This window comes from Phoca vitulina, unplaced genomic scaffold (assembly GCF_004348235.1).
Source record: "Phoca vitulina isolate PV1807 unplaced genomic scaffold, GSC_HSeal_1.0 scaffold29, whole genome shotgun sequence".
Lineage (NCBI taxonomy): Eukaryota > Metazoa > Chordata > Mammalia > Carnivora > Phocidae > Phoca > Phoca vitulina.
This window is the reverse complement of record NW_022589732.1, coordinates 219,941-235,611: the sequence shown is the minus strand read 5'-3', so window position 1 is coordinate 235,611 and position 15,671 is coordinate 219,941. Positions and strand designations below refer to the sequence as shown.

General features: G+C 34.0%; 1 protein-coding gene across 2 annotated transcripts in view; it reads right to left on the bottom strand.

The window, feature by feature from the left end:
• Positions 1 to 436: 436 nt before the first annotated feature.
• The window catches only part of UBE2D1 (ubiquitin conjugating enzyme E2 D1), a 40,622-nt gene continuing 25,387 nt past the window's right edge, over positions 437 to 15,671 (bottom strand). For both annotated transcript variants that reach the window (XM_032423641.1, XM_032423642.1), the window contains exons 2-7: positions 11,366 to 11,429; positions 11,241 to 11,272; positions 8,469 to 8,546; positions 7,296 to 7,401; positions 4,318 to 4,411; positions 437 to 3,576 (exon numbers count right to left, since the gene is read on the bottom strand). In XM_032423641.1, the coding sequence (XP_032279532.1) occupies positions 3,531 to 3,576; positions 4,318 to 4,411; positions 7,296 to 7,401; positions 8,469 to 8,546; positions 11,241 to 11,272; positions 11,366 to 11,429 (420 nt within the window). In that variant the 3' untranslated portion in view covers positions 437 to 3,530. The remainder of the gene's footprint in view (positions 3,577 to 4,317; positions 4,412 to 7,295; positions 7,402 to 8,468; positions 8,547 to 11,240; positions 11,273 to 11,365; positions 11,430 to 15,671) is intronic.

The following is a 15,671-nucleotide window of genomic DNA, read 5'->3' as shown; positions in this document are numbered from 1 at the left end:
GGGTCAAAAAATAAGACTGAAAACTGGTGTCTGAAATGTTAATTAGATGAATCTTCTCTTATCTGTACAACTATTAGAACAGTAAGAGAAGCACTATTAAAAAAATGAGAACTTTCACAAATGACGTGCATTACACTTTAGGGCTAATGAATTGTATTTAAGCCCGTTTTAAGGAAAACATTTTTGAAAGTCCTAGTACACAGTTGATGAGTGATAAAACTGAACTTCTAAAGTTCAGGTTTGTTATTATTTTATTATACTGATAATCACTTAAAAGATTTAAACTAAAGGGGCGCCCGGGTGGCTCAGTCATTAAGCGTCTGCCTTCGGCTCAGGTCATGATCCCAGGGTCCTGGGATCGAGCCCCATGTTGGGCTTCCTGATCCGTGGGAAGCCTGCTTCTCCCTCTCCCACTCCCCCTGCTTGTGTTCCCTCTCTCGCTGTGTCTCTCTCTGTCAAATAAATAAAATCTTTAAAAAAAAAAAAAGATTTAAACTAAAAAGATAAGCAATACTCTTGTGTAACAGACCAAATCCAACAATTTGAATACACTGAAGCTCTATTTATATGGCCATGGCTAAAGCATTGATCACATTTTCCATGGCTGGTCCTAGTAACAGGACTGATGATTCTACAGCAGAACTCAGAACATCATTGACTGAACTGGACTTTGAGTCCAATTCAAATTGACTACCAACAAATAAACATGATATAAATAGTTTCACAACCAAGAATCTCTTTTAATCTGAAAGGAAAATTAATTTCCCCAATTTTTCCATCTTAAATACAGAACTGTGAGAGCAGGATCCTGCAAAACATCAATGGCTGAATCGTGTACAAAGATAAACTGATCACCGAAATAAAGTAATAAAAGAAATGAAAAACTACATGTAGTATTTTTATCAAGTTTTTTTAAAAGTTACTCTTGAATATTAACTCTTAAGGTTGCCCTTGTGCTGTGTTTGTGTTTCTCATTTGATACCTTATGATCCTTCGCAATTGATAAGTAGTTGATCTACAAAATAAATTTTAAATTTTCCCTAAACAGTTTAAGGACAAGGGGGCAAAGGGGATGACTTAAAGCAAAAATGAATAATTATATATGGTTTACATAGGCAGGTGTAAAGCCTGTACTTCAAGAATCATATGCAAATATGGGAGATGAGGGTGAGGTTGCCTTTACAACTTGTATCTCTGACTTAACTGTATGTGACAGTTACTAGTGTCCAGAATTCAACTTGAATACGGTTTTTAACTGTCTTGAAACATCCAGGACTTCAAGAGGTATGATCCTAAATCTCCAAAAGACTACCCATTTTCCTCATTCCTAGGGTCCCTAAATTAATGGTTACTTATGGAGGAAGGCCCCTGACTTCGGACTTAACAGTTGTACAAGGTAACTGATAGATCCTTGTCAGAATTTAGCAAAAAACGACATAACTAAAATGGTGACTTGGTTAATCATTATGCCACTGTTGAACTCTTAAGGTTTTTATTTAATTATGAGAAATTGTGCTCACTCCTCTGGAGTCTGGTTGTACAATTGAGATGCAAGCAAAGGCAAACAAGAATTAGGCGAATTTCAAAACCTTTAATAAAGAAAAAAAAAAAGGACACTTCCAAAAATAAATGCCACACAAATCAAAGTTTTAAAAAAAGTGAAAGATATTCAAGAAACAAAATCCTTTACTATCAAAATATACTAAATACTTAAATCTAATGAAGTTGAGTGTAAATTCTGGGTGAATGTAGCTTATAATCATATACCTAGTAAAGCAGTGCTTTTCATGATATGTTTGTTTCAAGACATTACTTAATATAGTTACTTTTTAAACCTATATTTTCTTAAACATCCATTTCACAATTCATTTATTTATTTTTACATTCACTTATAAAAACACATTTTCTAACAACGGGTTATTTTGTGCTTTAATAGTAATGATCCATGGCAAAATACTGAAGTGATTTAAATGCTTTACTAACGACTACATCCATCACAGATTCTTGCACACTTATACAGCTACTGCAATAATCCAAAGAGCTACAACTCTTCTTAAAAATGACACTCACTCAAGTTTGGTAAGCATGCTAAATAATTAGAAATGTTTTTTTTTTCCAAGTTAGAACTTTCTAGCTTTCTTTAAAATCTGCAAAGATAACCTGCTTATTTAAATCACTTTTAACTGGAAATTTATAAAAACAGAGGAAAGCATCATTTTCGAATTTTCTTTATAACATCTATAGTAAAAAAATGGATGTCCTCTTTCAAACTGTGATGGCACTAAACTACTATTTTAAAAACTCTAGATTTTAAAATGTTAAGAAATACAATGTCCATTCCACCTAGAGGGGCATTTTAATAGTTAAACTATTTTTCAGGTCAATACTTTCTTCAGTGTGGGTGACACTGCCTTATACTCATCACAGTACTTTAGTAAATGATCCACTTAAAATGTGATCCAAGACAAACCGCGACTTACTCTAAATTCTCTTCTGTAACAAGGGTCCAATGTGTATCATCCTCTAGACTGATAATACAGTAAACAGATACAAACCTAAAGCAATAAAATTTATATAATTAATGGCAGTGAATGCCAAATACAACTCATTCTCACAATTTGGAATTAATTTTCATGCGAAATTTTATAGTTCTGATCCTTACTTATAATAATTTATTTCTTTAAGTAATCAAGACAAATAGTAGAAAAAGCATTTTATTTATATGGAAAAAGCTACATTAATATCTGTAAAAGGTGTCAATATAATATTGCCTATACAGAAAAAAAACTCAAATGTGAATAGCAACAAATAAAAGTTACACATCTTCCTACTTAGCAGTGCAATTAATTCACATTGCAATAAAGTTAAGTCAAGTATAACAAAATCAAAACAAGTGTTTCTCCATAATCAGGATACTGAGAATTACAGTGTAAAGATCCTTTCAGGTTTAAGAAATCTGCAATCAATCTACCGAATACCCTAAGACAAGGGAGACAGTTAATTCACTTAATTACCAGTTGTTGGGTTTTTTCAATACTGTTCACAGGAAAAAGGTAATGAGTTGACATACATGTAAATAGAATATATTTAGTCTATACAGTAAAAAAATACAAATTATAAAGTGAGCTAACAAAGAATGAAATCTGAATACAGATTTATAAAAATGGTGACATCTTAGACAACACACACAGTATTTCTCATGTAAAAACATCTAGTTTCAGCAAAAAATAATTTGGTTGCTTTTCAGATGCATTGCAGATCTTGTAAGCTGAAGATGCAGATGTCCAAGTATCTTAAAAACCATAATAAATGTCTTTCTCAATGCATACAAAATGACAAATGCTCTCATCACAGTCTTAAGGGTATTTTTGGAAGTTTGTTTTGTCTTGCTTCAGAAATACATGTAAAATGGGTAAAAATCAAAGGATTTCATGGTACAATGAAACAGTAAACAGTGCTCAATTTACTGCTAATGTTGAAAAAAACCTAAATTTTACAGTACTCTGGTATATATGAAATATTTTTTTATTTTACATTGCATATTTCTGAGTCCATTCTCTTGCATGTCTGTTGTATCTGTAGGCATACAAAAGAGATATAGTAAAAACATACAAATTTAATCTTTTAGAAGACCTATTTATATAAAACTGTATACTCTACCTTTTTATACTTAACTGCAATAATCATTCATATGCCAATTATTGGGTCAATGTGACTTAGGCTCATATATTAAATAAAACAGAAAACAAGTGATGTTTTAACTGATGGATTTCTCTATAACCAATATAAAAACATGCCTAAATTACAAACAACAAAATAGGAAATCAATTTCTAACAGAAATCTATAAAAGTGCCCTGAATGGGCATTATCTGTAAACTACAAAAAATCAATGGTACCAGCAAGATGAAGCAGCTTGAAAATTAGGTCAGTTTGGAGGGGGTTAGGGATAACTTCTCTTCCTGGGAGAAGATAAGGAATACAATATTCAAGGGTTCCAATTATCAAATTCTTTTACTTTAAATTTACTACTTAGAACTATATATGTAGTTCTTTCCTATCAAAAAACAGATATATTATGCAAATGCAGAACATGTACTATTAAATAGTAAAGGACTAAACACTATGTGGGAAGGAATAATATCTTTTGCAACAAAGACTAATAAAGTTTAAAAAGAAAGATTTCTTCCAGTGGAAAGATAAGCAAACTTAGTATAATAAACACAATTAAATGTACTTAAATATTTTGATAATACATATGTTTTGGCAGACTACACAGAAATACACCCACACAGAAACTAATATAAGTAAACACTTACTTTTCTTTGTCTGATTTATAGATTTGTGCAATATCTGGTACTAAGGGGTCATCTGGATTAGGATCACAAAGTAGAGAACATATGGACAATAAAACTAGATTGAAAAGAGAACATCACATCAGATAATGATCTTTCTGCTTTATAACAATTGCATATATGAAAATGATTTTACTGAATATAGACAATGAACTTATAAAGAAAACAAAATAAAATGAGCATGTTAAATTACTTTTTAGACTAACTCTGCTTAGGAGCAAATACTTCTAATTTTTAAATTAAAAATTATAAAATTAGCATACAATGTGTAGAATACAAAATTACTATAATTTTTGAAGTTGTAAATTTAATTTGAATTTCTACTTATTTAAAAAATGTGCATTTATAAAGTAACTATTAACAACATTTAATCTGAAGATTTCTCTATAAAAATAATTTTAGGTAACACATACATATACCAAATATGGTACCTAATCAAAATATTTTTAGAACAGCATCCTAACTTTAGATATTTCTTTTTTTTTTTTTTTTAAGATTTCATTTATTCATCAGAGAGAGAGAGTGCACAAGCAGGGGGAGCGGCAGGCTCCCTGCCGAGCAAGGAGCCCAATGAGGGGAACTCGATCTCAGGACCCTGGGATCATAACCTGAGCCGAAGACAGACGCCTAACTGACTGAGCCACGCAGGCATCCCTAGATATTTCTTAAAGATACTTTTGTACTTTAATGAGGGAACTGTCCATTTTTTATTTTATTTTAATGCAGAAAATCTATGTTCTAATCAATTCAAAATAAAGCAAACAAATTGCAGTTTAACAGTCCAAACCATTTTGGACTCCTGTTTATGCACATTTTTTTACTTTGGCTTTAGTGCTACAGTTTGCCTACAAAGAAGAAAGATTTGTCAGATTTTTTTCAAAGAATCTTTTATTCCATGTCCATTATTTGTATCACACTCACTTAAAAATAATGTGAACAGTTATCAATACATAACCTGCATGTTTTAAAATATAAGTGAAAATTGAAAAAGTAGTTCTTTCTTGCCACATCAAAATACTAATTCAAATAGCTACAGTTTTAAAAACAATCTAAGTATCAAAAAGTAAGGAACAAGGACTCTGGTTCCTGATTTGTCTGTTATGACAGACAAAAGCATGCCACCACTTCTGAGGAGGTACGAGGAATCTTTGGAAGAACATTTCATCTTCACTTTCCTCTACTATGTTCCTTTATCTTTTCCTACTCTTACAAATCCACAAGTGAATTTATAAAGCAGGGTTAATTTCTTAAATGACACAGAAAGGGGGTTGCTAAGGGCTAATGAGAAAAATTAGTATTTTATTCATCTTCCCTATCTTCCATCTGCCTACTGAAATTGTAAACCTTTTATATTAAACCAATAGGGTAGATTATCTGGGCTCACATCTCCAGAGTTTCTAGACTAAACTCATGATAAAAAGCAAAATAAGACTTTTGAAATATAAAAAAGTGAAAAATGTACAAATAAGCAAAGTATAAGCTACCTTATAAAATAAGCAAGAGGGAAGTTCCTCATTTCCCACTCCTGCTGCCAAGAGCCATGTGCTCTGATTTCACTATCATGTACACAAATCAGATGTTTTAAGATAAAGAGAAAGGTAATAATGAGTTAACATTCGTTCGAGTGCCTTCTATGTGCCAGATGCATAGTGACCTTATGTGGTAATACTCTTATAATCCCCACTTCACATATGAGGACACTGAGGCTACATGACAATTCTTCAAGGGCAGTTTCCGAAAGACAAGAATACTAATATTTATAAAAAGCTACCAATGTTAGAAAATTAGTGCTCAACATCTGGTAGTCTGCCATTTCTTTCATTTTGTGGTACCATTCCAGGAAAGAGTATATTAATTTGAATAACGCTGTGACACAAAAACTTTCTTGCATCTAGGGCATAATAGTTACACTACGTGATTTTTAAAAAGACACTAGAATCGACATGAACGTTTTATACAAACATTTTAGGTCAGAAAAACTGCCATTCATAATAACTAGCTGACATGAAGGGCTACTACTTATCTAATATTTGAAATAATTATCACTGTGGACCCTGCTTCTTATAAATCTAATCACTTTTAAAAATAAGTTAAACATTCAGGTAGCATTTATTAAAAAGATTTTTTTTTAATGAGCATAGATTCATTCATCCCCTGAATCATTCAAGAGAAATAATTTTCTTAAATTTTATAAAAAGGGAAAACCACCAAATTACTTCAGGGGCAGAAGCTTCTAACTCAAACAGTATTTTCCAATGGTCAGGTTCTCTTCTGCTAGAGAAACGCGACATGAATTAAGAGGGCTGGCACAGCAAATAGTATTGGCTAGTAACAAAAAGGCTTCAGAAGGTCTATGTCACATCTGATAATTTAGCAAGAAAAAGGTATGTATCTGTTAAAGCTGAGAATCCACATGGATTATGTTATCAGTCATAATAATGCTATTGGTTTTTCAAAGTTTAGACTAACATGCTAAATGTACTGCATAATTCCGAAGTGTGAAATGTGTCTTTCATTTTAAATCATTTATCAGCCTAATCTGGCATTTCTTCTTAGATGAAGTAAGAGATGTAAAGCTTTACTCATTACATCAACAATCCCATTTAATAAATGTGACAACTGGTCCTAAAATCTTATTTTTACTCTGTTTCTCTTTTAAAGCCCAAACTAAAGGGGTAAAATGTCAACAGGCTCATCCAAATTTCTAGCTCTAACGTATTTAAAGTTTGTCTCATTTTATCATTAAGATTTGCCCGTGAACTGCGCCAAGCTAACTGATAAAAGCAAAAGAGCAACAGAAGAGCTATGACAGCAAGCAAAATCAAAGCAGGAGAAAACACAGTAGAATGGTTTTTTTTTTAAACTTTGGTCCCTGGATACTTGTGCTGTATTCTTCTTGTCTCACTGTTACCAACAGTTATAAAGCTGATCAATGGAATTACCTTTTGATACAGTCAGAGCTGGGGACCATTGGGACCGCAGGATATCAAGACAAATACTTCCATTACTGTTTATGTTTGGATGGTAAATTTTTGTTGTGAAAGCAATCTAAAAACAAAACGAAAATGTGACAACCCATGAACTATGAACAAAACAGAACCAATTTGCTCTGGAGTAAAATGTCCTCAATTTTATATGACCTTAGAAGAGAAATGCATTCAACAACAAACTGAGCACCTACTTTGTGCACACATAGTTTTAGCTACTGGGAGTGTGAAAGCAAATAAAGTCAGTTTCCCCTTGCCCCTCAGTAGGAGCTGAGAAGTATTTTAGAATTAATAAATAAATCTGTAATTGCTGGTATGACTGGCTGAGTAGTACCTGAATTAACTATGGCTTTCATCATCCCTCAAAATAATCCTTTTCTTAATTTGATTATCATTGATACCTGCAAGTGACACTGGATCTAAAAACAGGGTGCCAACCCTGTTCCAGAGGAAAGTTGAGGTGCCTCAGCCTGTTACCTATCCTAAGGAATCTGCCAAGAATTCTAATCTTCCACAAGAGTTGTTGTTATATTGTTTCATATATATGTTAATCAGGTGTTTTTAAAAATCTAAAATAATTATTCTGAGTGGCAGAATTTGTTAATAAACTTTTCCCTCATTGATGTCACCATCATTTATTTCCTCTTCAGATCCAGTCTAAATTTAATGTAATAAGAACACGTTTTTATTTTTCCTACCACACTTAATAAAGGGACTGGGTCATATTTATTTTTGTATTCCCCAATGTAACAGAACACTGGAGGTGCTCAATAAATTTTTGTTGAATAACAACTTAAGAACTGAGAAATAGGGTCAACTTTCAAAGATAATCAATCCCCTGAATAGAAAAGTCTGATTCTTGACCATAAAAAATTTCCCAAACTACATATATCTAATGAGGAGAGGGGAAAAAGGTAAGGAAGCTAATATATAGTATAACAGATACTGCCTTTCGTGTTACAGATATAGTCCAATATTTGAGTAAGAAACCATATTTTAAATTCAGTGATTTTACAGAATAGTTTGAACATGCTAATCTACCCACAGTCTTTGATGTCATGTACATATCTTGGGGTAGAGAGTAAAATCCCTGACAAAGAGTCACATCAATCATAAAAATGAAAATACCTTTGGTGGCTTAAAAGGATAGTCTGTCGGAAAATGTACAGTGAGAAAGAAGACTCCACCTTGATAGGCGCTATCAGGCTGAAATTACAAATATTTTACATCAGTGATTACTGTATTTATTTAATAACCTAAGATGATTTTCCCCCAAATAGATTTGAAAAAAAAAAAAATGCCATCATTCTGTCCTAAGTTCAAATCATTTACCTTGAAAACAGGTTTCCTTTTGCAGGTATGAAGGAAGAATCTCCAACAATCATGACGACATCAAAGTCAAACACAAAAATAGGACACACACAGTGGTGTGACTTACACAAACAGATCTTTTTATGAGTCTAGAGTTTTATAGACTGGTATACACACAAGATTGCTTTGAGAAAAGAAGAATTTTCTGCAGCAGTAATCAGTATGGGAAAAAGGGTTCGGGCTAGTATTTATTTACCTTATTTATAAAACTTAAGATCTGATGGTCTTTTTTTTTTTTTTAAGATTTATTTATTTATTTTAAGAGAGAGTACAAGCAGGGGTAAGGGCAGAGGGGGAAAGAGAATCCTGAGCAGACTCCCCACTGAGCGGGGAAACTGACATGGGGCTTGATCCTATGACCCTGAGATCAGGACCTGAGCTGAAATCAGGAGTCCCACGCTTAACCGACTGAGCCACCCAGGCGCCCTGATGGTCCTTATGGGGCAAGAATAGAGATGAACTAAAAAGACCAAGTTATAAAAAGGAAAGGCTATGTGACACACAATTCAGACCTCCAATCTTCACTTAAAAACAGTTTACAATATAATGTGGAAAATGCAAAAAAGTTCAAAATAAAACTAGATAAATTCAATATTCATTGAATCAAATTAGGAACAAACTTTACAAGAGGAATTTAAATTTGGCCAGGTTTCTTTTTTTTTTTTTTAAGATTTTATTTATTTGACAGAGACACAGTGAGAAAGGGAACACATGCAGGGAGAGTGGGAGAGGGAGAAGCAGGCTTCCTGCTGAGAAGGGAGCCCCATGCGGGGCTCAATCCTAGCACCCTGGGATCATGACCTGAGCTGAAAGCAGTTGCTTAACGACTGAACCACCCCAGGCGCCCTGAAATTTGGCCATGTTTCTTTATGGCAGTGAGAAAATATATTTAATGTTACAAGCAAGAAAGAATGATAAAGAAAAAAGGTAGCAAAATACCTAAAATTCTATTTTCATTCCTTTATATATATACACACATATATATTCCTATATATATGTATATATATATAATTTATTTATTTATGTATTTGAGAAAGAGAGCATGAACAGGGGGAGGGGCAGAGGGACAAGCAGACTCCCCACTTGAGTGGGGAGCCGGACATAGGGCTCAATCCCAGGACCCTGAGATCATGACCTAAGCCAAAGTTAGACACTTAACTGACTGAGCCACCAGGTGCCCCTCCTTAATATTTAATTAAATTTATCATGTTATATTACCACTTTGGTAATAATAGCAAGACTATCATTACTTCCTCAAGTTTCTGCATATACATTAGAGGACTGTACTGTATAATTATTCTTACTATATATAGTTTAATTCTAGTTCATCAAAACTCATAAGGAATATAGAAAATGTAAGTAAATTCAAATGATATTATAGAGTGGCATGTTTGCACTACTTTTTTAAAGGGGGTATGAGTAACATAATTGTAACCATTTGTTACTGTGATTCACCTAAGAAATATCTGTGAAGGGTTATAAATCAAATGGTAAGGGTGGGCCTTTAAGTAATAGTATTTTGAAGGTTCTTAGTAAGCAATGAAAAACAAATAACTACATTCTTAAAGTTGTTATTTAAATAAATATATTGCATTTTACCCTTAAAAAAACTAACTTAATATAACAGTTTAGTAATTTGAGACATTTGCCCAGGACTCCTGCTCTGAGAATTCAGTAATTGTTGTTCTTAAAAGTGAAACACAAGGCAATATGATTAAAACCTCTATATCTTACTAGATAAAATTCTTTCAGGGGAGGGAGGAGAGAATGATGTTCATGGAAGCAGGTTACTAGTATATATATTCTCACCCAGAAAGTAGTCAATGCCCATTCTTATGCAATCAGATTTTGTGCACAGAAAGAAAAGTCTGTTTCAAGTCATAACTGCCTCTTAGGTATAGAAAGAAATAATCTTAACAAGGGTAGTTAAGTGTTAAGTAAAGCCAGTCATAAAATAGCAGATAATTTTGAGTTCAGTACAATACAACAAAACTAAAAACAACAAATTCACGAGTTGGCAAATATAGATTTGTTGCAATTATCTCACCAGTTCTCTCTCACACACAGGAACAGAGAAGACAGTTTTTGCAAACTGGTGCTTGTTAACTTGCAGGTATTCCATTACTGAGTTAATTAGACTCATTTCTAACCTACTAAAATTGTTGTTTTTTTTTTCACTAAAATTGTTGATGTGAGAATAATTATGCTTAGTTCTGAACAAATGACTTTTGTGTTTAAAAGCAGATAAAGCAAATGTATAACTTACAGCCTGGCTGCAAATTGTGGGTGACCCATGACTATGTGTAATGATCAAGGAATTGGCAAAGGAAAACATCACAGTGATCCTAACAAGTATTTGCCACCAGTGCTCCAGAAAATCATCAAAAATCCTTTAATTGTATTTTGCTTCCTGAGTGATTCAGAGTACAAGGAAACTCAACCTTAGCCGCACACATCTCATCAAAGGTGAAATGGCAAAAATGAAGTATGGCTGAGGGAATTAATTTCACATATATGAATCATACTTACAGGTCCCATAATAGTTGCTTGCCAGTGGAACACTGAAACAAACAAAGGAGTTTTAGAGTCATTAAAAAATGTTCAAACCTATATTATTAATGGTAGCAAAATCCTAGCAGGAAAGCAAAGCTTACAGTCATCTCCCACGGGTCCAGCTGAACAATGAGCAGGTGGGTCACGTTGTAGATCACTTAATTCCTGAAGCAAAGCAAAAATACTTAAGGTTAATTGTTTTTCTAGTGAAACAATCATAATAATCTCTGAAGACAAAAACTATTTACTTTAAAATAATTTTAGGCAGTTCTATTCAAAATATAAAAACAGAAAATGTACTGTTACTGATTGGTAGAAGAGTATGGCAGGTACTAAATTCCTTCATGAGATATCTCCAAACCTTGAAAAAAATTAAATGGATTAAAATATTGTTTTTCTCTAATATCCCTAAGACAAAAATATTTAATCAGTATCTACTGTATGCAAGGTAATTTATATAAGTGCTAGGTATATATAAGAACTACTATAAAAATGTTATACTATACCATAAAAATAGAGGAAGAACAACTTCAAAGGTTTACAATCTAATTTGGGAGAGATGGCTCACAAAGAAATGGATACTGAAAGAACAACCTACCTGAAGGTTAAATGGAAAGAGAGGAGAGAAGTCAGGCCGTATGTGGAAGCCTGGCACATTGATTCATATGCTATCTTCTGCTCTCAAGGAAGCAAAGGAAGGACCATGGAAATAAGAGTTTAGAGTTGGCCAGTCCTGGGCTGGTATTCTAGTTCTACCATAATTAGCATTGCAAGCCTTGGGGAAATCACTCAACTTCCTTATCTTCACCCCAAATATGAAAGGTATAAATTCAATACAAAAGATCATACATTAGGGCTGAAGTACCTACTTTAGTTTGGAAGATCAGAACATGTCTTTGAGGCAGTGGCAGCTAAGACGAAAAGTAAAGGATGAGTGGGAGTTCATTTGGGAGATATGAGTGACACTGTGAGGTAGAGCGGCCCAAGATGAGGCTGAAAAAGTAAGCAGAGGCTAGGTAGACAACGGAGAACAATACACACCATATTAAGAATTGTGGGTTTTAAGAAGCTGTATGATCTGATTTAAAAGATGGTTGACTGATCTTTGTATTGAATAGATTAGAGATGAGAAAGAGTAGAAGCTATTAGTTACTATAGGTGAGAAAAATGAGGGCTTGGAGTGGAGAAGCAGCAATGAGATAAAAGTGGACAGAAATATTTTGAAGGGCCTACCTCTCACAGGATCTGAAGATGAATTACATGTACAGAGTTAAGGAGAGAGGTCACAGATATGTATCATGAAGATTAGTGGCAGCTAACATTTACTCCTTGTTTTAATCTCCTAAAATCTCTCAGAGATAGGTGTTATTATGCTCCCCATTTTACAGATGAAGAATAAAGGCAACACACATCTCCGTGTGCTCATGTAACTAGTATAGGGTGGAAGTGGGATTCACACCTTGGCAGTCAAACTGGTAGCTTTTTAGCTTCATGAATGTACAAACGTAGATTCCATTTACTGAGATTGGGGGAATACTAAAAGACAAGTTTTTTCGGAAAGTAGACATATTGAACTGGTGATCCCTGGGGTATCAAAGGAAAATTTAGTTCAACATGCAGGTCTGGAGCTTAAAAGAGGACTAGACTAGAAATTGGAAAATACTGTGTATACCTGGTATTTAAAACTGTTGGAATGACATAAACCTTTTCATGGGAACACATGTAAATATTGTATTTCATCAAATCTAAGATGCCATCGACCATAAATCACATCCTTATTTTTGTACCAATAATTGAGAAATGCTACCAACTAATTTTAAGATATCAATTATAAGATGCATCCAGATTTTAGAAATGTTAAAATGAAAAATATGTGCACCTTCGAATCATTGCAATATGGTAATTACAACAATGAGTTCAGTGTTCTAACACAGACGAATAAGGAATAGGATGTGGTAGGGAAAGGCTTTCCTAAGAAAGTGATATATAAGCTAAAAACTGAGTCAAGTGCAAACTCTGGTCTCCTTCTTCCAAGTCTTCTCCAGTATATCTTGGTCCTTTCATTTGTTTTTGTTGCTGTTATCTTCACAGCTGGTGCTGTACTCTTCTTCCTGATAAGAATTAACTAACAGAGTTAGCAGCTTCTTTGGTCCAGGTATAGTTAAACAATAAAGAGGAAGATTTCAGTCCTCGACTTAGTGATAATGGTTAAATTAAAAAGCAGACTTTGAACTTCAAATTCAGGTGCCATTACTCATTTGCCACATGATCTTGGGCAAAACTTTTTTTTTTTTTACCTCTCCAAACCTTAGTTTAATGTAAAGTGGCACTACCACTTTTATCCATAGTTTCTGTAACAAACAAGAGAAATGATACATGTGAAATGTACAGCAATCTCTGGCATATAGTAAGCATTCAAGTAAATGTTAATATGGAATGGATAATAACCATCCAATTCTCTAGGAGCAGAATGCAATTATTTAACCAGTTTAAATGGTTGGGGGAGGAGTTCCCAAGTCACAGACCCATTTGAGATGACTGTGCTTTATTTAATAGTTTTCTAAACTGGGCTTTTAGGAGATTGCTTCTGAAAATATTAATCATGTCGAGTTTTCTAAACATTAGTGTAAGTGGGTAAATGGGACTACTTTGCCCTTATTTTAACTAGAAAACTAGTTATTCTGAAAATAAGTTTCTGTAGTTAAAAAACTGGAAGGTATTTGCATGTACATATTTTACAGAGATACTGTATATGTGAATAAGTCATACCTATTCATAAATACACACATTTATTTTTGTATACTGACAACCCAAAATTATACTTTATTTGTAATAGCATTGAATCATGTTCAAATTTCAAATGTTAGACCGTTTTTCAAATCCCCTTTAAAATAATATAGAAAAGTCAAGGTTATCTTGTTCTTATATTTTTGTGCCCTGATTCTACCTCCTCTTTTAGGAGCAGTTAGAGCTCAGGACAAGAGAGAGAAAAATCTCACAACTGAACTGCAAAGGTCAGGTCCTTAAGTTGTCTATTTAAAGCTCACTTATTATGGGAAAGAGGCAGCTGACAGTACATCAAACATAATGACACCAATGCTTAGGTGAAGAGACTTATACATCCTAGACTCTTTAGGGGTCTAAATATCTAATATTCTATCCATTTCTCAAACCCTGCTATATTTGGAAATATGTAACTGAAACTATGGTACATGGGTGCAGAAAGACTGACCAACAGAAAACAAAAGGATCAAAATATACCCTCCCTCACCCACAAAAATACAGACCTTAAATTTGAAAAAAGAAAAATGAGGAATTCTGAGATGTGCTAAGAGGGTAAAAATATATAACAACAAAAATACAACCAAACAAACCAAAATCCCACTCTTTTATTCTTAGCCTACTCAGCAGCCAGTATACTTTTATTTTTCATTTGAATTGCATTTTATTTTATTTTATTATGTTCGCTTAGCCAACATTTAGTACATCATTAGTTTTTGACGTAGTGTTCAACGATTCATCAATTGCATATAACACCCAGTGTTCATCACCACACATGCCCTGCTTAATACCAATCACCCGGTTACCCCATCGCCGACTCCCCTCCCTTCTGCAACCCTCAGTTTGTTTCACGGAGTCCAAAGTCTCTCATGGTTTGTCTCCCTCTCTGATTTCGTTCCATTCAGTTTTCCCTCCCTTCCCCTGTGGTCCTCTGTGCTATTCCTTATGTTCCACATACGAGTGAAACCAAATGATATGTTCTTCTCTGCTTGACTTATTTCACTACATGCGAAATACATCAATGCCGATGTAAATGGTGGGTATTCATCCTTTCTGATGGCTGAGTAATATTCCATTGTACATACGTACCACATCTTCTTTATCCATTCATCCGTTGAAGGACATCTTGGATCCTTCCACTATTTGGCTATGGTGGACACTGCTGCTTTGAACATTGGGTGCAGGTGCCCCTTCTTTTCACTACATCTGTATCTTTGGGGTAAATATGTAGTAGTACAATTGCTCAGTCATGGGGTAGCTCTATTTTTAACATCTTGAGGAACCTCCATATTGTTTTCCAGAGTGGCTATACTAGCTTGCATTCCCACCAACAGTGTAAGAGGGTTCCCCTTTCTCCAGATCCTTGCCAACATTTGTTGTTCCCTGTCTTGTTAATTTTGGCCGTTCTACCTGGTGTAAGGTGGTAGGTATCTCATTGTGGTTTTGATTTGTAGTTCCCTGATGGCAAGTGATGTGGAGCAGTTTTTCATGTGTCTGTTGACCACCTGGATGTCTTCTTTGGAGAAGTGTCTGTTCATGTCTTCTGCCCATTTCTTGACTGGATTATTTGTTTTTTGGGGGTTGAGTTTGAGAAGTTCTTTATAGATCTTGGATACCAGCCCTTTA